This window comes from Elgaria multicarinata, chromosome 16, assembly GCF_023053635.1.
Source record: "Elgaria multicarinata webbii isolate HBS135686 ecotype San Diego chromosome 16, rElgMul1.1.pri, whole genome shotgun sequence".
NCBI lineage: Eukaryota > Metazoa > Chordata > Lepidosauria > Squamata > Anguidae > Elgaria > Elgaria multicarinata.
In genome coordinates, this window is record NC_086186.1 from 8876213 (window position 1) to 8895966 (window position 19754).

The 19754-nt window shown below is 46.1% G+C and overlaps 2 protein-coding genes across 2 annotated transcripts in view; one reads left to right on the forward strand and one right to left on the reverse strand.

Moving 5' to 3' along the window:
- Positions 1-19754, reverse strand: part of PIGB (phosphatidylinositol glycan anchor biosynthesis class B) — a 301093-nt gene that overhangs the window by 231958 nt on the left and 49381 nt on the right. The window lies entirely within an intron of this gene.
- Positions 9089-19222, forward strand: PYGO1 (pygopus family PHD finger 1). The gene is made up of 3 exons (XM_063142218.1): positions 9089-9166; positions 12333-12418; positions 13057-19222. Exons 1-3 carry the CDS (start codon positions 9115-9117, stop codon positions 14167-14169), a joined length of 1251 nt encoding a protein of 416 aa, XP_062998288.1. The 5' UTR covers positions 9089-9114; the 3' UTR covers positions 14170-19222.

Consider the following 19754-nt stretch of genomic DNA (forward strand, 5'->3'; position numbering starts at 1 on the left):
AGAGGTAGGGCCATATTCACCAAAGTTGTGAGCCAGTCAATATAGACTCCCCACCCCAAACCCCAGGATTCATCTCTTCTTCCAAATCGCAGGAAGCTAGTAATGGAACTTCCCAGGGGGATCTCCTGCTTCCGTTGCAGACAGCAACAATTGCCCCCCTGTGCCATATGAAGATGGAACTCAGTACAGATCCTTGCTGGGGGTTGCTGCCAGGTCTCCCTCCCTTTTCGGGGGAGCTTTGGTGAATTGGCTCATCGCCTCTGTAGGTGTTTAGACTTCGTTTGTTTGCTATTGCTGTACCGGACAGGACACGTTCACCTTTTCACAATTTTCCTGGATTCAAAGGCTTTAAAGATGATAATAATCTTGTACCAAAGAATGTTCTGTAGAAAAGAGAAGAAAGCTGCATATTTTCCAAAAATAATGATGATGATGAGCTAGTTAAAAACTATAGGTTTGAATACGTTTTATTGCATAAGTAGTTACTAACCCAAAGAAGGAGAAGAGAACCAAACCATAGGGGGCCTCTATGGATTGTAGTAGTGAATTGCCTAGACTAGTCCTACAGTGTTAACTACCTTCTTGCTACCAAAACCTTTAAAGGACATTGAGATAAGATCTTCCCAGCTCATATATTTCCAAAGACTTCCAAGTGTAATTTTGTTTTCCTTTTCTTCAGCAATTAGCTCTTCAACTGTCCAGTATTAGATATAATATTTTTAAATGTTTTTTTTATATATATCAATAAATATATATATATATATATATCTACTTGCTGAAGAAAAAGAAACTCGTCTCACCAAAGATTTATTTTTTGGGCCTCTCTGGACAAAGCTGTGCAGCGCACACCGCCGTGTGCTCCATTGAAGCTAGAAGGCAGAATGCATTCGCCGTCTTCGCGGCATTCCTCAGGCTTGCCCAGTCTCTTAGCAATATGTTCCAAAGCTGACGTGTGAAGGTAACCATTTTCTTCTCCAAAGACTTGTTTGCTGTGAGTATTGACACTTTTTGATGCCTTCCTCACACTGTTGTGTGACACCAATAGATTCTGCTCCTCAGCGTGCTCATGCCAAAGACCCGTCGTTTTCACGGGCTAGTTTGTGAATAATCAAGAAGAGCAGATGCCATGGTGGGATTCTTTAGTGGAAAGTAGCTGCCATGGTTGGCTCCTAAAGCTGGAAGATGCTAAGGACATAACACGATCTCTCTTGCTGGACCAGCTTAGATTAGAGTAGGAGTGTGAAAGCTTTCGGGTTATACAGCATTCTGCGAGGCCTGACAAACATCTCTGTCCAACTGAAAATCGGCCCATGTCGATGAAGGCAAATCTTGGCTCATCCAATAACAGAGATTAGTTTACCTCACTTGTGTCTTCTACTAGAATACTTGTCAGACTTTGCCTCAGTGGTCCAAGAGTTAGCTAAAGAGAATGACTTCATCCACAATGAGATTAACCAGTAAAGAAATAGCTTTTATCCAAGTATTTCTTAGCAGCAAATGAAGAAAACCAAAGATATTTAAGGTTACCTCAGCATAGAGGCGTGTGTTAGGTAGGTCTCTTTGCTTTGTATTTCTTGTTTAAGTTAGCATTCTATTATAATGTGACCCTCCAGCCCGCATCCAGAGAAGTGCTTGGTGTTTGCTTTGCCCTTGCTTCACCAAATGGCAAAACCTAGGAGTGTCTAGAATATTCGTCCCAAGGATGACGGCAGTTGAAACAGCTTCTATTTCCGCGGAACCCCCCTGGAAGAGCCTCTGGCCAGCTTTCGAGGGCTACTAATTCTTGCAGCCTTATCATAGAAGTACACGTTTTCTGGAAAGTGAATTTGCTTGGCCATTAAAAGTTTCCAAAGATCAGCCAAGCAAAGCTGCCCTTTCTTAACTCAATCCTTTCCCTCTTAATAGCCAAGGGAGAACTTCTTTTGATATCATTGGGATCTGAATTGAAAACACATACTCTAGAATATAGTCCCCATCATTTCAGTGGGACACCCGAAAGAACGACCCTATGTTTTGAGGATGGGACGTTTGCCCTATATTGCAGCCCCAAGTCCAGACATCTGAGGCACATACTTTGTGCTTGCTGCTATGCCTCTGGTATTTCTGAGCAAAATGTGCAAACAGAACAATCAGTTTATCCCATGTGGTTTGCAGATCCCAAGTTCTGGAAATGAGAAGTTTCTCTCCCTTGCGCAATGGCCAATTTCCCCAAGTATGTGTTAGAGGATGAGCGTAGGTCCAGAAGATATATTTTCAGTGTGATGTCAACCAAAAAGCCCAGGCTGGTGTAAGGCGTGTCTGTGTGTGCAATCTGCAGATCTTTAAGGAAACTGATGTGATTGGAAAAGGCCACCCAACCTCCAGACAGGCACAGGGTGTTCTTCCAACTCATTTGTGGGGGGCCTCTCTGTTTGAGTCTTCAGGGCATTCTGTGCACCACAAGTCTGTGCAGCTGTACCCACGGCAAGAGTTGTGGGGTCTCTAGCCACAAATTCCCCACTGCTGCAGAAAAACTCTGTGTGTTTCATTCAGTGTGATGAAACTCAGTTGAACGAAGATGTCCTTTTTACTTACTCCGCTACTTGAGATGAAATAACAATGACATTTAATTTACTAATAATTTGTGCCAGAATAGGATTCATTTTGTTTGCAAACTGAAGCACTATGGCAAGGGTAGGCGTCCCCGCGTCCCCTGGATGTTTTGGACTACAACTCCCATCAGGCATTATGGGAATTGCAGTCCAAGATATCTGGAGGCAGCAGGTTTCCTATCTCTGCTCTATGGTGTTGCCTTCATGGGGATTCTCCGATTCCCTTTCCTCAAACTGCATCCCTTGGATTTAAATCTCCTTGGTGCAGTGCTAGGCTGTCTGCCTCCCCACATCCCTGGGGCTGAGATCAGCCATGGGTGCCAGACTGGGCTGGGCATTTTCACCTTGCAAGGTACGGTTACTTTAAATGTAAGCGATTCACTGAACAGCTTTTTTCTTCGGTTTTTATCCTGGAACATCCAGTTCAACCTACAGATACAAATGTGGTTTGTTTATTTTTTTAAAAATGAAATTAAAAACAGAAATGAAATAAAATAACAGCTGCCAAAGTCATTTTTTTAAGGCAGTTTTGCCAAGCAGGCAGCAGGCCAGTTTTTGACATTTCATCGGCATCAAAACTTCATGCAGTGTTTTGTCTGCAGTCCTATAATGTGGAATCAGTTGACTGATCCTGTCTATGGAAAATATTAAAGGAAATATTGTCCATAGACTGGACCGGCCAATGGACCAATATGCCAATCTGATCCCATTGTGCTGCTCAGGGGCCTTTGCAGGGGATGTTGAAGGATGGGGGAGCTAGGTGGACGCTTGCCCAGGCTTGTGCTTCAGCAGCTGCAGTGGGGTAAATGTGGCAGGATTAAATGGCCATGGTGCTGGGTGTTACAGCACTACTAACCCTTTTGCAGTGCCTGGCGGATTGCCAATTACAGTGGTTGGAATTCTGTGTTCACCTCCATGGGCTTTATGCAGTCCACACACAGACCCTGTTCAGACAACACACTAAGTCACACTGGTTAAGTACTTTGAGCTAAACATTAGCCTGGTTCAGACAACATGCTAAACTATGCAGCTTAACCACAAAATGGTTAATGGAATGCATTAAGGTCAATGCATTGTTAACCATTTTGTGGTTAAGCTGCATAGTTTAGCATGTTGTCTGAACCAGGCCTATATAGCTTAGTGTGTCGTGTGAACCATTCCTAACCATGGTGGCTACATAACCACGGTTTAAACATGCTCACTAACCCTTTGCTGCAAAAAGTTTAGTGGCCTAATCATGGTTTAGCACGTTGTCTGAACAGGCCCATCAACTCTCATTTTAAAGCATCCTGCTTTTTATCCATGGTGCTAGATTTATTTATTTTTTCACAACACACATCTGAGTTCTAGTAATAGCGAAGCAATAAACTGCAGGACAGACTCTAGGATGGGGAAGCAAGAGTGTCCCATCTCTTAGACTAATGCTTATCCTGACCTGAACCATGTAAGTGTTCCACTGGACTCAAAACGGATCACACAAATTTGATGCTGGTCAATACATGAACCCTCAATAAGACTTGCTCAATTTTAGTGTTATTTTTTTTGGCCATTGCGTATACACACACAACCCCCTTACATCTGCCTGGTGCTTTTGGTAAATGGTTTGTTCAAGAAATCTAGGCTTTTTTAAAAAAGAAGAACATTCTTTTTCTTTCTTTCTGTTGTATTTTTTAGAGAAGTGAATGAATTGCCAGTGTGGGAGCCCAGCTGTGCTTCTTTAGCTGAGGGTGTTCTGGGCCCCATCACTCCTTCTGCTGTTTTCTTGTAAGGGCAGCAGCGGCTGACTGGCGAATGGAAGACGGAGCTGAATTATATTAATTTTATATTTGACTCAGGGGATCAGCTCAGTGAATTCCATTGCATGAGGGCAGCCGCTGTTCGCCTTGATCATGAATGTACCTTTTAAACTGTATTTTTTTAATGTTTTATTTCATAATGTGGATTTTTTAAAGACCTTTTTTTAAAATAGCATTATAGTGAATGTTAACCTGGTGTGTTTTTCCTTTTCCCTCCACCCACCCCCACCCAAAACTTGTTCTTATACTAGCACAAATGTCATGCCAAAAATGAGTAGAAATTTAAATGCCAAAATGTTTATAAAACTGCTGTCTAATACTGATGGATTGCACAGTTTAAATAAAAGTTTCCTTTAGTAAATTGTACCTCTTTCTTTCCCCCTTAAGGAGTCATTTTCTTTTCAATATATTCTTCAGTGGGTCAAAACACTGAGAGGGACTTTTAGCATGGAATTGGTGAGTAATGAATGGGGCAGAACTGCAGTAGGGCTGCAGCTGGGCTCTAGAAACACAGCTAACTTTCTACAGAAGTCTTTCCACACAATCCACACCTGAACGGCACTCACCCACTTTGCCCCATCTTGGGGTTGAGGCTCATGGGATGCCTCAATCTGCTTCCTAGTGTTCTTACGGCAATGTATCCTGCTCGTCATTAAAGAGTTCTAAGCATTTTGCATGACTGGTACAAACGGAATGTTTTTACTTAATAGAATTTTCAAATGGCTTTCCTAAACCAAATTTAAACAACATGGAATGTCCCTAATGCCTCTCCCTGGCCACCGTCCCTCACTTCTCCTTTGCTATTGGACCCTCTTCAGATTTCGGGTTTATTTATTACAAATTTGCAGAAAGACAAATCAGCTATATTATAAGCCTCTTAAGGGTTGTTCTCACTCACTCAGGGTTGTTCTCACCCAATCAGCACATGGTATAATGCTTGTTAGAGGTTTTCTAGGTCTGTGAGAGCAATTGTGCAAATGCAACACCTGTTAACACCAAGCCAAAGCGTGTGATTTCAAGAAGGGGAAGTTCATAGTGAGTTGGGTGCAATTGTGTCTGAATGCACAGCACTGCCCTCCCCCGGTGGAAGACTTGATGGTGAAATACATCCAGAATGCAGCTGTGGCGACAGCCTCAATAGGCAGAGAAATGGAGAAGGGTCTTACTAATGGGACTTTAGTGAGACAATTAGTTTTCACCTGTCAGTCCACAGGTACTGCTGCCACATTTCACAACCACTCTCTGCTTGGCTCCTTAATGTGAGCTGTGTGTGTACCAGCAGCTGTGGCCCTCACAAGCTCTTGACACCCCCAGATTCTCTGTATGGCACATCTGTGCCATGGGGCCATTCCAGAAAAAAATGAGATTAGGAGAGTGAAAGGATGTCCAAGTCCATTATTTAAAGGAGCAAGGATTTAATCCATGCTGTATAGTCAATATACTGTGACTGAAAGCTACGGGGCATAGAGGGAAACTTTGCAGGTGGGTGGGTGGTGCTAACCCTCTCTTCCTGTTGGATGTCATCCCCGATTCATGAGCTCTTTAGCTGTATGTACATCAGAAGCTGCCTTATACTTAGTCAGCCTCTTGGTTCATCTAGCCCAGTATTGTTGACTTTGGCCTGGTTCAGACAACACGCTAAACCATGCTGCATAACCACAAAATGATTAAGGGAATGCATTAACTTTAATGTATTCCATTAACCATGTTGTGGTTAAGCAGCACGGTTTAGCGTGTTGTCTGAACCAGGCCACTGACTGGCAGCCATTGCTCTCCAGGGTTTCAGGCAGTAATTTTTCCAGCCCTGCCTGGGATTGAACCTACGACCTTCCACATGCATAGTACGGGCTCAACCCCTCCCATAAGAGCCACTGTTTTTAGGATCAGAATAAAAATGTTTTCACCTTGTGCGGTTTCAGTACTTTATTATTATTACAAATGAAACAAAGACAAAGAAATTATGAACGGTAGTAGAGCTGAACTCTGTGACAACAAACAGTGCAGTGGAACCGACGAAATAATTATTTTCACAATTGCTCAACTGGTCATAATGGCTGGTGAGCTGGATTAGACAGGAGACTGGCAGGGCTCAGGTGTTCGATCATGATACAGGCCTCCCAAGAGATGGGAATGTTCCTCCTGTTCTGCTTGCCCTGATCAGGTGCAGACAGGTGGTAATAAAATTCTACTTGGCAGGAGAAGAGAAATGACCAACAGTGGTTATATTCACACCATGCTAAGTTACCACATGGCAATTAAAAACACACACCTCACCTTAATATTTTGGTTGAATTTAAATGTATAATTAAACTCCTCCCAACACTGCTCAGTTTCCTTCTCTCATTTTTTCACTATAAATGGCCACAAAGATTTGTTACGCGAGAATTTTCCAGCCTCTTTTGTATAGGGTGACCATATGAAAAGGAGGACAGGGCTCCTGGATCTTTAACAGTTGCATAGAAAAGGGAATTTCAGCAGGTAACATTTGTATATATGGAGAACCTGGTGAAATCCCCTCTTCATCACAACAGTTAAAGCAGCAGGAGCTATATTAGTGTGACCAGATTTAAAAGAGGGCAGGGCACCTGCAGCTTTAACTGTTGTGATGAAGAGGAAATTTCACCAGGTTCTCCATATATACAAATGACACCTGCTGAAATTCCCTTTTCTGTGGAACTGTTAAAAGATACAGGAGCCCTGTCCTCCTTTTCATATGGTTACTCTACTTTTGTATGTCCTCATAAAAGCAAGCAATCGCTCACCTTCTCTACTCCTAGGTCAGTGATGGGCAACTTCTTTCAGTCCAAAGACCAAATTCAATGTTCATTGAAGAACTCGAGGGTTGCATTCCAGAGCCAGCATGGTGTAGCAGCTAGAGTGTTGGACTGGGAGTTCTAGTCCCCCACTTGACCATGGAAACCCACTGGGTGACTTTGGGCCAGTCACAGCCTCTCAACCCAACCTACCTCACAGGCTTGTTGTGAGATAAAATGGAGGAGGATTATGTATACTGCCATGGATTCCTTGGAGGAAAATAAGGCAGGATAGAAATGTAATAAATAAATAATAATATTGTGTGGAGCCAAAATTACCATCTCAAATACTTACTCACAAAGCTGGGAAGAAAGGAGAAAGTAAGGATAGCAAGGAGACCTGGCAGACATGGAGAGAAAGCGTGCATGGACTTTCTTCACCAAGAACTGGGATGATGTGTCTTGGGGAGGATAACCTGTGGAACGATGGGTTGTTTCTGGTATCCACTTCCATCAATGCAACACCACATAAACCCTTGAGGCAGCAGAGAAAATATAAAGAAAGCAACAGTAAAGCTCAATTTGATAAACCTGAATGGATATGTGATATAAACCACCCCATTCACCAGCAGTTGAGGTAGAGGCCTGCTCCTCCAGATGTCTGTGGCCACCCAGCCCTGGCTTTCCCACCATGCCTCAGGTAACCAAAGGTGGCTGCCCTGGGCTTGCAGTGGGCAGGAAGATTAGATAGGGTGACTATATGAAGAGGACGACAGGGCTCCTGTATCTTTAATAGTTGCATAGAAAAGGGAATGTCAGCAGGTGTCATTTGTATATATGGAGAACCTGGTGAAATTCCCTCTTCATCGCAACAGTTAAAGCTGCAGGAGCTATACTAGAGTGACCAGATTTAAAAGAGGGCAGGGCAGCTGCAGCGTTAACAGTTGTGATGAAGAGGAAATTTCACCAGGTTCCCCATATATACAAACGACACCTGCTGAAATTCCCTTTTCAATATAAGTATTAAAGATACAGGAACCCTCTCCTCCTTTTCATATAGTCACCCTAGTTTGGGTGGACCAGCCCCCAAGAGAAGCCAGGTATCTCGGTCTGGTGGGCAAGCAGGCATATGGCTGCCCCACCTGGGTGTGGATGGGCACAGGTAAGCAGGTAGCCTAAGCAAGGCCCAGTCCATGGATGTGGCTTTGGGGGCCTGAATAAATCCCCCGTCCTCTCTCTGTGTCAATGTACGTGTAGAAGGAGGCTCCTAAAAGCCTCCCCAGGTGGCCTGCAGTGGCCCTGCGGAGTTGCTTGCCCCGTCTGCGGGGCTCCAGACTGCGGCCCGAGGGCCATGAAGGGGAGGCGTTGCGAGGAGGGAGACCCCCGCCCCTGGGGTTGCCTCTGTCCTGCGCCCACTCCTCAAGGTCGCCCCTGGAAGAGCCCCCAGGACAGGGGGGCCCCCCGCTGCTCTCCGGGAGGCCTCTGCGCCCGGGGGCTCCCGGGCAGGACGGAGGCGTCCCCGCTCGCCCTGCGCCCTTTCTGGCGCAGCTCTCGAGGGAGGCCCGGGCTGTGCCCGCCCCGCCGCCCCCTTCACTCCCAAAGGGCATGCGGGCGGTGCCAGAAGCGGCCTTTGCGAGGCGTCCCAGGCAGCGGGCGGGATTTCGGCGCCCTCCCCCGCGCCTCTCCTGTCAGGGCCGCGGGCCGCGGAGGGTGCTGCAGGCTGCGACGGGGCACAACCAGCGTGGGCCTCCCCCGCCTCTCAGGGCGGCTCGGCCCCGGACCCGCCCCTGGCTGGAGCTGCCCGCCTCCCTCGGAGGCTCCCCCGAGGCCGGCGGGCGGGCGGCTCCTCCTGGGCCCACAGGGGGGCTCGGTCGCCGCCGCCGCCTCCTTCCCGCCCCCTCGCAGTAGCCGCCGCCGCTGCCGCCTCCCCTGCTACTGCCGCCCGGCGGGGCCTGGAGCGATGCTGCGCCGGTGATGTCCGCGGAACACGAGAAGGACCCCGCCGCGGCGCTCAAAAGGCCCCGAGGTAGGGAGCAGAGAGACCGGCGGGCCTGGCCGGGCTTGTGGGCTGACTGAGCCGCCGCTTGCATTGCACAAGCCCCGCCGCGGGGGCACGTTGGAGGCTGGGCGCCCTCCGGAGAACATGGCCAGGGAGGCAGGCAGGCAGGCAGGCAGGGGCCCGACGTGGCCCAGCAGCGGCTGTGCATGGCGAGGCAGGAGGAGCGCAGGGCTGGCCGTGGCCGGCAGCAGCCTCCGCCAAACGCCCTCCCGGTCTGCAGTGCCCAGATAGGTTCCCCAGGAACGCCCGCCCCCAAGTGTTGTAACCCCTCTTAGACCCCCGTCTGAACGCTCCCCCCTAGGCTCTTGACGCGCGTCGTGTGAATGCGTGCCCCTGCCATATCGGCCCTACAATCAGAGATGACCCTGGGCAGGGAACAGGCCGGGCAGTGAGCGAGTGTGAAGCACAAGCCACGTGTTAAGGGAGCCTTTCCTTAGCCAGGCCAAGAGTGCGCCCCAGCGAGTAGGGATGTGTGTCTTAAGGTCTCTTAGCAAGAATCTATGCCCAGGTTGGCTTAGGGCAGGGCTTCATATCATAGCCAGCATTTAGCACGTGTATAGGGCTGGGGGGGGGCGGGGGCTGCAGAGAAGGGCGAAGCCTGAAGTACTTAAAATAGTAGGAAAGTAATTTGGGAAGGGAGCATAGAGGAAAAGTTACATGGCCCTGGAGAAGTAGGAATGGCGTTTCTCATTCACATAATGCCATCAAGTGACTGTGGTGTTTTAAAATGAGTTTGCAAGAGTTATAACCTGCTTGGAAGGCTCACCTTCCAAGTTATTAACTTCCTGGATGCATGTGGGTTTGCTGGGCATTCTGCGCATGTTCATAGCTCATTGTTACTTCCCATGTCCCAAGGGTGACCTGAAGCATTAAAAGCAAATACTAGTGCTGCGACCAGATTTGAATGAAGTTCTACCCTCTGGACAACCTTCAAACTAAGTTGGAGTTGTGTCATTGTTTCTTTATTTAATTGATTTATATACCGCTTACCATAACTAAAAAGTATCTCCGATAATGTATTTCCTTCTAGAGGGGTACATCCTGGAATTAATAACCAAACAAGTTGTGAGTTAATAACAGCGTGAGAAAAGCCACAAGACGTTTTCATAGGCTTGTCTTTCCCAACTGGCTGCCCTCCAGATGCTTTGGATTTACAGCTCCCAGCATCCCTAACCATTGGTCATGCTGGCTCAAGCTGCTGGGAGTTGTAGTCCAAAACACCTGGAGAGCACCAAGAAAGTCAAATTTATGGTGAGATTTGATTTGCAGTTCTGATTTTCAGTGGCTGTTGTGCTAAGCCTTTTTGTGAACCGCCCAGGGAGCTTCGGCTATTGGGCGGTATAGAAATGCAATAAATAAATAAATAAATAATATATCGAATAGATCATGAATACATATTGGTTGCAGGGAATGGCGGTTCAAGAAAAGTAGCTCTTGTTTGTTGCTAAGTCAGGCTCCCGCAAAGGAACCTGCCAATACCGTTTCTTGTCCTGTATATAAAATTTTTCCAGGTGTTGATTCTATGCTAGGAAAAGGGCCCGTGCTGAGCAGGGCATGAATGAACGGGATGACCTGTTTCCGTTGCATTCCAAACACATGTGTAGCCTTGCTTTGGCTTGCTCTGACCTCAGCCGTACCTTCTTGTTGACCGAGCGGATGAATGCCGCTTTTGTATGAAACTAACGTTGCACAAGTTTAGTTGCTGTCTTCTAAACTGTACAGAAAGTCGAGGTTTTTCTCCTTCGTTGGTGCACCCCTGGGCTGGTAGATTGGGGCTGTAACGGCCAGGCTGCTAAGAGGGGAAGGATTGCCCCATATATGGATGCTGTTCTCATTGAGCTCACTATCTCTGCATGGCTATACTGGGTTTCTCCTGCCCCTCAGTCAGCCACTTGTGTAATAGGGCTACATCAAAGGAAAGGGTTCATCCTTGGCCCCAGATGTAGGGGGCAACAAGTTTGCAATCCTATACAATGTCACAGGGGAAGTGAAGTGTGGTTGTGTTGAACTGCCTGGCAATGGGAGTTGATGGTTACTATAATCTATATAAACATCCAGTTGGATACAATAGATGTAAATTTTATTTTGATTCATCTCTGTGGATTTCAGCAGTCGTAAGATCTGCTCAAGACCAGGCAAGCAGACACAGGCTGGAATCACACTACATGCTAGCCCACCTGGTGTAGGTTGTTGTTGAACCATAGGTGATCATGTTTTCTGAACACAGTGGGTTTTTTCTGCACAATTGCTCATTAACCATGTAGTGGCTTGTTAACCATCCTGAACAACCCAACAACAAACCATGGTTTCTCAAGGTGGTTTGTTCGAGAAAAATAAACCATACTGCCTGGTTAACAAGCCACCCTGCAGAAAACATGCAGCATTCAAACAATGCGATAACCAATCCTGCAGAAAATGCATTGTGTTCAGACAACACAATAATCCATGGTTGGGTAGTGTGTTGTGTAAACCCAGTGAGAGAATCAGTATCTTGTCTGTAGTCGTACCTCATTGTATGGATGGGTCTTAAAGTACTATAAAATGTATAGCTAAATAACTTACTGGCCATCTCCTGCCATTAAATATCTCTCCAAACAGAAAAATGACATGTGACGACCCAAAAACGCCATGTCCGCATTCCCCTTTGCTAGCTATTTTCTTGGTCTCTGGGTTAGAACAGGGCTACATTATTTAGGCTGCAATCCTATACACACTTATCTAGGAATAAACCTAATAAACTCAGTCGGGCTTACTTCTGAGTAGACATGCTGGGAATTGAACCAGCATGCAAAACAGGTGCTCTACCACTGAGCAATTTTAAATTTACTGTAGGTCTCAAAGCTCCCTTTAGATTGGTAACTGCAATCTTGAGGGAATTTAGTTGGCTAGAATTAGCACAGACCAGAACGTGTGTGTGTGTAACTGAGCGAGATAGTTATTGGCTACAGTCCATAGGAGAAAGTAGAACGGCAGTCGTGTCGCAGAACAACATTGATAACTAGCTGATACACCAAAGTATGAAATAGTGCAGTTGCAGAGGTACCCAAGATTGCCCCTTCTCTGGACAGCATGCCTGCATGACCAGTTCTTTCGTGGAGTTAAACACAGAGCTGTATACTTTGACATCTTATAGGTGGTGATGGTGGATTGGATGGGTTAGGAGGCCCAGGTGTGCAACTTGGAAGCCCAGATAAGAAAAAGCGCAAGTCAACTGCACAGGTAAGTGGCTTTGTGTTTCTTCCGGCACAGGATGCAACCTAAAGCTCCCTTTTCCCATGTAGGAGGCCCAGTCTCCTCCCACGCCACTCAACAACTCCCTGGGTGGAACCATCCTGAGCTAAAAGTATCGTCCAAACAAGGTGTATGAAGCAACTTGGGAAAATGTCCTCAGCTCCTTATTGGCAGAGGCTGGGAGGTGCTCTCAGTGGGCGGTATCCAATGTTAGTCCTATGTAGAATAGAACCATTGAAATGAATAAGACGAACTTAAGTCTACATAGGACTAACAGTGGATACTACTCAATGTTTCTTCTGCTCCTGGAGGCACTGCCTGCTGTCAGAGACAGCTAGTCTGACACCACAGCTGACCTGGCAGGTCTTGTGTGAGATGATTTGGCTTCAGCAGGGCAAGTAACAGGAGCTGGAGTGGACCTACAGTGAAGGACAAAAATGCTCATGGGAGCATCTTTATGTATGTGCTATAAAATCAAATCCTTCTGTGGCTAGCAGATCCATTTTTACAATAGGCCTTCTTGGTGGTTCTTTCACTGGACAAGACGAGAGAAATACTGGGTTCCACATTTTACGTCTTTCCGTTGAGTTCAAAGTAGTGCTGATTTCTGCTTTTATCATTTCTAGGGGTCCTCCTTTCCCCTGCCATCTGAATATGCCCCCCCACTGAATCCAAGCTCTGACCACCTTGTAGCTGCAAATCCATTTGATGATAACTACAACACGATTTCTTATAAACCGGTGCCGTCAGGAAATCCATATTTTGCTAATCCCAGCTACCCTGGTTTTGGAGGCTACAATACTTTCAGGATGCCCCCTCACATGCTTCCTAGAATGCCTTCACCATATGGTGCTACTTATCCACTCAGAAACCAGCCGCACCCTTTTCCCCAGAATCCAGTCGGGATGGTCTTCAATCGGCCTCAAGCAATTAACTTTGTGCCACATGAAAATCCCGGTTTCGTCAATCAGCCATCTTATAACGCTAACATGAATCAGGCTATCAACATGCCCGGCCAACATTTCCGGCCAAACCCCGGTGAGAACTTTGGCCACATGCCTTCACAGAACACGATTCCGATGCTGCACCATGACATGCCGTTGCATTTTGGGCCTGGCCAGAACCCCAATTTTAATAATTCCCAGATGGAATCCAACCATTCTTATGGTCCCATGCCAAACAATTACAACCAGACAAAGCCTTTGCAAAAGCAAGGTGCAAATAAGCACAGCAACACCCCCCAACAGCAGCATCCGCACAGAACAGAAGACCTTGCAAGCTCAGGAACGCCAGACATAAAAACTGTGAATCGAAATATCCCAGCAAACCAAGAGAGCATTCCTCCTAAAAACGTTGACAATCTGAACAGCGGTCATGCCAACGGGACTCAGAACAAGCCCTGTCTCCCACGAGGGGCAGCTGAGGGAGGGGGCTCTGAGAAGGGCAGCAACACCCCTCTGCATCCCAGCCAACATGGCCACACCACCTCCGAGCCTGTTTACCCTTGTGGGATTTGTACACACGAGGTGAACGATGACCAGGACGCCATCTTGTGTGAAGCTTCTTGTCAAAAATGGTTTCACCGGATTTGCACGGGCATGACGGAGTCAGCGTACGGATTGCTCACTGCGGAAGCCTCGGCGGTGTGGGGCTGTGACACTTGTATGGCAGACAAGGATGTTCAGCTGATGCGCACCAGAGAAACTATCGGACCGCCAGTATTGAATGCTGATGGGTGAGACCCACCCCCACGCCAGTCTCCCCAGTACACTACAGTGGCATCATTCATAAACTCCCATTTCCAGTTGAGGGTGGTTGTCATTCATTTTATTTCTGTAAATTGGTCTGTGTACTCCTTGTATTCTGCCCAAGTGCATTAAATTCTCATCGGAAGAACTGCTAGGCAGCGCTTGATTGATAATTGATTGCAGGTCTGGTTTTACACACACGGAAAGTGACTGGATCTGTAACAATCTGCCTTCGTGAATACAAGCTATTGTTGGCTGTTCAGATTAATAGTGGTATGTATTGGAAGAACTCCTAGTAGTAGCTGTATCTTTTTGTAATACCTGCCACTGTCTTATTGGGAGTCGCTTCTATCCTCTATTTTGGAGCTTTTCTTAAGTTTTAAAGATAAAGGATATGATTGCAGGGAGAAAACACAGAGCAATACTTCTTTTAAGATAATCATCAACAATTATTTGTACCCTAGCTGAAACTCTCAAGTATAACTAGTGTTTAGGTTTATTGCAAAGCGTCAGTATTTTTACACTGTCTTGTTTCAGAACACATTAGTAGGCTGTGAAGGATCCTCATGGGAAAAAAAGTCAGTAGGTGTTTCTGGAGTAGTCTTGAAGTTCATATTCTCCTGATATTCCTCCACCCTCCCTTGCCATACCTGGGCAAGTCCTCTGCAATGTCATTGCAAGACTATAAGGTGTGATGTTGCACCAGTGTCGAAAGGCCTGAATATTGTAGCGCTGGCTTGGAGGTTTGGGCTCTTGGATGAATGTAACTCCAAGAGAAATTCACAGGTGTGGTCCTGTTGAAATCAACGGGAGACAAACTTAACGATCTCTGGCATGTACTTTGGATTGACGTTTAGGGCTCTGGTTGCAAATGGACTTACTCTGATACCCTTTCCACTGAACTAACTGATGCACACAGGCAGAAAAAGAACTTTCCTACTTCTCTTCTTGTGTATCGGTCCCCCCCCCCTCTCCTGACTTGCTAGTTTTTCCCATGGCTGACTTGCTAGTTTCGTTTTCTTTCAGGGTCTCTTGTTTTAGTTTCTTTAACATGCCGCTTGGGCACTCTCTGGAGAGGGTGTTTTCTCCTGCAGCCCCAGGGCAGACTCTGCAAACCCTGGCTCACTCAGGTTTGAATGTGTATGGATCGTAGCTTGCTCATCCCTTGGGTTCCTCCAGTTGGGATTCTTCTCCACTCTGCTGCTTTTGTTCTCAGCCTGGCTGTATTTTCGAATGAGACTTGGCTCAGGAGAGCTCTGGGTCTCCCTCCTGGGAAGGGAAGGCCATTCCCTGCAGCTTTCTTCCCCCACAGCATAGCTGCCTTTTGGGGTGTAATGCCATGGATCAGATGCACAGACTTGAGCGTGGGCTGAGACAATGGCCCTGGGTTTCTACTTCTAGCGGCTGTGGCCTGCCTAGGAGAGACCTTAGGCCAGAGTCTTTCCCCGTGACTAACAGCCTTTCCCATTTTGACTGTTTTGGCAGATAGCGGCTTAGCTGACCTCATGGGGTTGCAATGAGGGCTGTGAAGCACTTGGGACTCTGAGTAATGCCGGAGGAATGAGGAACAGTAGCAACGGTGGATTGTCGGGTTGTTGTACAGAGTGGTGGGAATCCCACAAAGTGTCTTTTAGCCTCACACATCTTTTCTTGATGAAGATGTCTGCAAAGAGCAGATCCCCCTACAGCCTGTCTGGAGCCCACAAGGTCTGTGTAGGTTAGACTGGGCCTGCTGCACAGCTTGTCTCGCCTGCATTCTAATCCTGCCAGCCCTTGATTGCTATATGTTATGATTTAATATAGGAGACAACTGGATGTATTTGTCATTGCCACTAGAGAAGCAAGAAAAGATCCAGTCCCCATCGATGGGCTGTGCCCACACTTCCACCCCACATCAGCTCTGTGTTAACCTCTTGATCATGGAAGCCCCTGGAGAGCAGTGTGTATTTCTCAGTCTAGATTTCATACTCCTGCCGTAAGGCCTTTCTCCCAGCCGGCACTGCAGCCACAGGCTGATCTCTCTAGGGGGGAGGCCTGGGGGCTGTGGACTATAATTATGTCAAGACATCAGCCAAGGGAGTCTTATTTCAGAACAAGCAGTCCTGTAAGTGAGCTCTAGGACACAGGTGGGGAACCTGTGTGTGCACTACATCTCCCACCATCTCCGACCATCGGCCATGCTGGCTGGGGCTGATGGGAGTTGGAGTCCAACGATATCTGGGCCGCCCCATCATGGATTCTCTCTCCAAGAACCCTCTCCCTTTCGACAGCCAAAACCAAAATGCATTGCCTGCACGATCTCAAATCGAGATGTACGTAAGAGAGGTTTGCTTACCCCATAGCTTTCTCTTGCTTTTTTCAAGCTCAGATACAGTGAGGATGCTGTGGTTATATGTAAGCAGACCTTGGAATGTTGCAGCACCCACCCACCCCCAGGATATGTGTATCCCGACCATTAATGCCTCTTGGTAGCTCCTGTAGAGAAGCACATGGCTCTCCTGCACATGTCGTGATTTAGCCTTTGCACCAGACAGAGCCTGCGGATACCTGGAGTGCGTTGCTGGGCACCATACCCATCTTTTGAAACATGAGCATGTAACTGTTGGGGTGTGTTGCTTTTCTCTCTGAAGTCATGTGGAAAAGCCCTCCACCATGCTTTGGAAAGTGTTCAGGGTAAAGAGTATTTCAGAGCTTGAGGTGTGTGTGATTCTGAGGTTCTTCGTACAGCCTTTACTGCTAGAAATGGTTTTGCTGGGATCCCAGCTAGGCTTCGATATACTTTGTAGGGCCATGTGCCATCCAGGTGGCCTCTGGATTGGTTTCTTTGAGAACAGATGCCACGATGGAGTCGTGTGTGCTTTATTTGGCGGTCAGATGAGAATAGCCACAGCAGAAGCATTCATGAAAGAAGGGAGCATCTTGTCTGCTAAACGTTGGCGAGGCTGCATTTCATCCCACGTGTTACCATGCAGCCCGTTGAAGCTGCCCAGGGCTTTCTGTTTGATTGAATGTAGTTGAATGAATGTAGTTAAACAGACACATTTTATGAGTCCATCTTTTGAAAATCTCGCTAGTAGTTGCGGAGAGGTAAACTCGAGAGCTTTCACCCAGGATGTTTCCTTTGCCCCAGACTGAGAATGAGTAAATGTTGCCATGAAGCCCTCTTACATGTGGGCTGTTGCCATTTTGGGCAGTGGCTGTTATAAGGTGCCATTAAGGACGGCGGGCAGCCCTGCAACATGGCTGTGTAATCACATTCTAACCCCGGTGAGTGCTGGCAGCACTAAGCAGTGTCTAGCAGGAGTGAAAGAGCTGTTGCAGATCTTAACATCACAGCTAGGACTTCCCTATTACCTGATGCTCTCTCAAACCAACAGCTCTTCAGTGACATCAGCTGGTGCATTTGGCTGAGAAGCACTGCACGATGCAGATAAATATCCCAATCAGCTCTTAATCCCTTTTCTTCTAAGTAAAACAAGCCAAATTCTCCCAAACTATTAAAATAAATTCTCCATCCTTGCGTTCATCTTAGTTGTTTTTCTTTGCACCAAATTTACCCCTTTGAAATGAAAAAAAGTAATTTGGAAGTAAGCAATTAGCCAACTATATAAAATGGCACCAGGTCCCAATCCTCTATGTACCACCATTTGTGGTTTCCTCTGTGGCATTGCTGCAGGTATCTTGGTATTTACTGCTGAATCTTGTTGGCTCCTATTCTCTGTCTGTGGTGAATGTTGGTTTTGGATTATATGGCTTAATCTCTTCGAGTGCTCGGAAGATTCTGTTGTCCAAGTCCAGCAAGGACTTGTTTCACAGAAAAACAGGCTTCTGCCTGCTAATCCTCGTTGCCACGTGCTCAAGTAGGATTCTTGGGAAGCCTATGTTGCACATGCAGTTCTGGTTCTGACCCAGCAGGCCTCTTGACATCGTTTCCATGAGGCCACAGTTCTCAGAGGGGGAACTTGGCCTAGGTACCCCATTTCCTTTTCCACCCGTCGTCTTTGTGGTGACTAAGTTTTTCTCCATATAGCACCTTAATTACTTGTGGGATCCTATTTCAGACTTGCTAATTATGGGGAAATATTCTTTCTTAAATAAATTTGTATTTTTGGTTTTTAGACTTTGTTTCTTCCCCAAAACCAATGGTTTTGAAATTTGACATTTCCCCCATTTTATTTCAATTTAATAGCAACAACACTACTTCTTGCTTAAAAATACTTGTACTCACTTTAAATATAAATATAGCCTTGCTTGCTAGTAAAAGTACATGTGTAACATTTTATACATAGTTGGCCATGTGTCTTTTCTGTTGTATGTGACTTAATGACTGTTTCATATTAAAACTAGTCTTTTCTTATGTACTGCTTACATATACCTGTTTTTTGGGATATCAGTTCAGTACTTTTATACGATCTCAAATGTGTTCCACATTGGTGACATTTATTTTTGCAACAACTTTAAAATAAATAAATAAATTAGGGCATGTCTGAAATAACACATGCATTAGTACTGTGGTGTGTGACAAAGTTGATGTATGTAATTCAAATTGGAACCAAGCTCCCAGACTTTGTCCATTATTATTCCCTTAGTAAGAAATTAAATTACTATGTAATACAAATGATTTCATATCATGGTGTGTGTTAAGCTACTCTATGAAGTATAGGAAACATGTTTATGTCGATGAATAGCTAGCTGGTCTGACGTTACAAGCTGAGTTCTAGTAGATGATAGCAAATAATTAAACTGCGATGATGTCTTTTGGCATATACAAGATTTGTATCCAATGTAAGTGGTTGGTTAAACGTTTCAATGTTTGATGCTGAAAAATGGGTGCCCATTTGAATTTACCAAATGACAATCCTATGTTTGTTTAAAGATGTAATAATTCCTCTTCAGGATGTTCATCTAAAAAAAGCGTGAGGGCAAAGAAACTGAATTTTCATTCATTGTTGCAATTTTTAATATTACAATTTGTTGTTGTTTTTAAACATTGAAACCAGGAAGAATTAAGTAAATGCTTGCAAAAGGAATATAATAAAGTCTTGTCAAGGTAACAAAGGAGAACTGAATGTGTTCTGTTCATATAATCTTTGCGTATGAAGCGTGTAATCTTTGTGTAACTTTGTGGGAGGAAGTTTCATTGCAAGAACTCAACTGATGCTGCCTTTGGCATGTCGTCCTAGTGGCTCATATTTCCCCCCCCCCCCCCGAACGTGGGTGCTCAGAAATGGAAGACTTTATCCTGTAAGGATTTGGCAGCTGCTAGCTTTAAAGTTTACACCAGTGGGCGCATGACGAAGGCATGAGTTCTGATGCATGAGGCTGAATCAGCGGCACTTCTGGGGCAATGCCTTACTGCAGGGCTCTTAGCCCCAGCTGCATTAGCAGCAAAGACTGCAATCCTATACACTCTTGCTTGGGAGGAAGCCCCATTGAACACAGTGAGACTTACTTCTTAGGAAATATATATAGCATTTAGTTCACCAATTGGCTTTTCATGTTGCACACAGGCTTCAGCCAGTTCATAGCCTGGCGGTTGCTCTGACCTCTGTTCCTACCTTTGGATGCCTGAATTG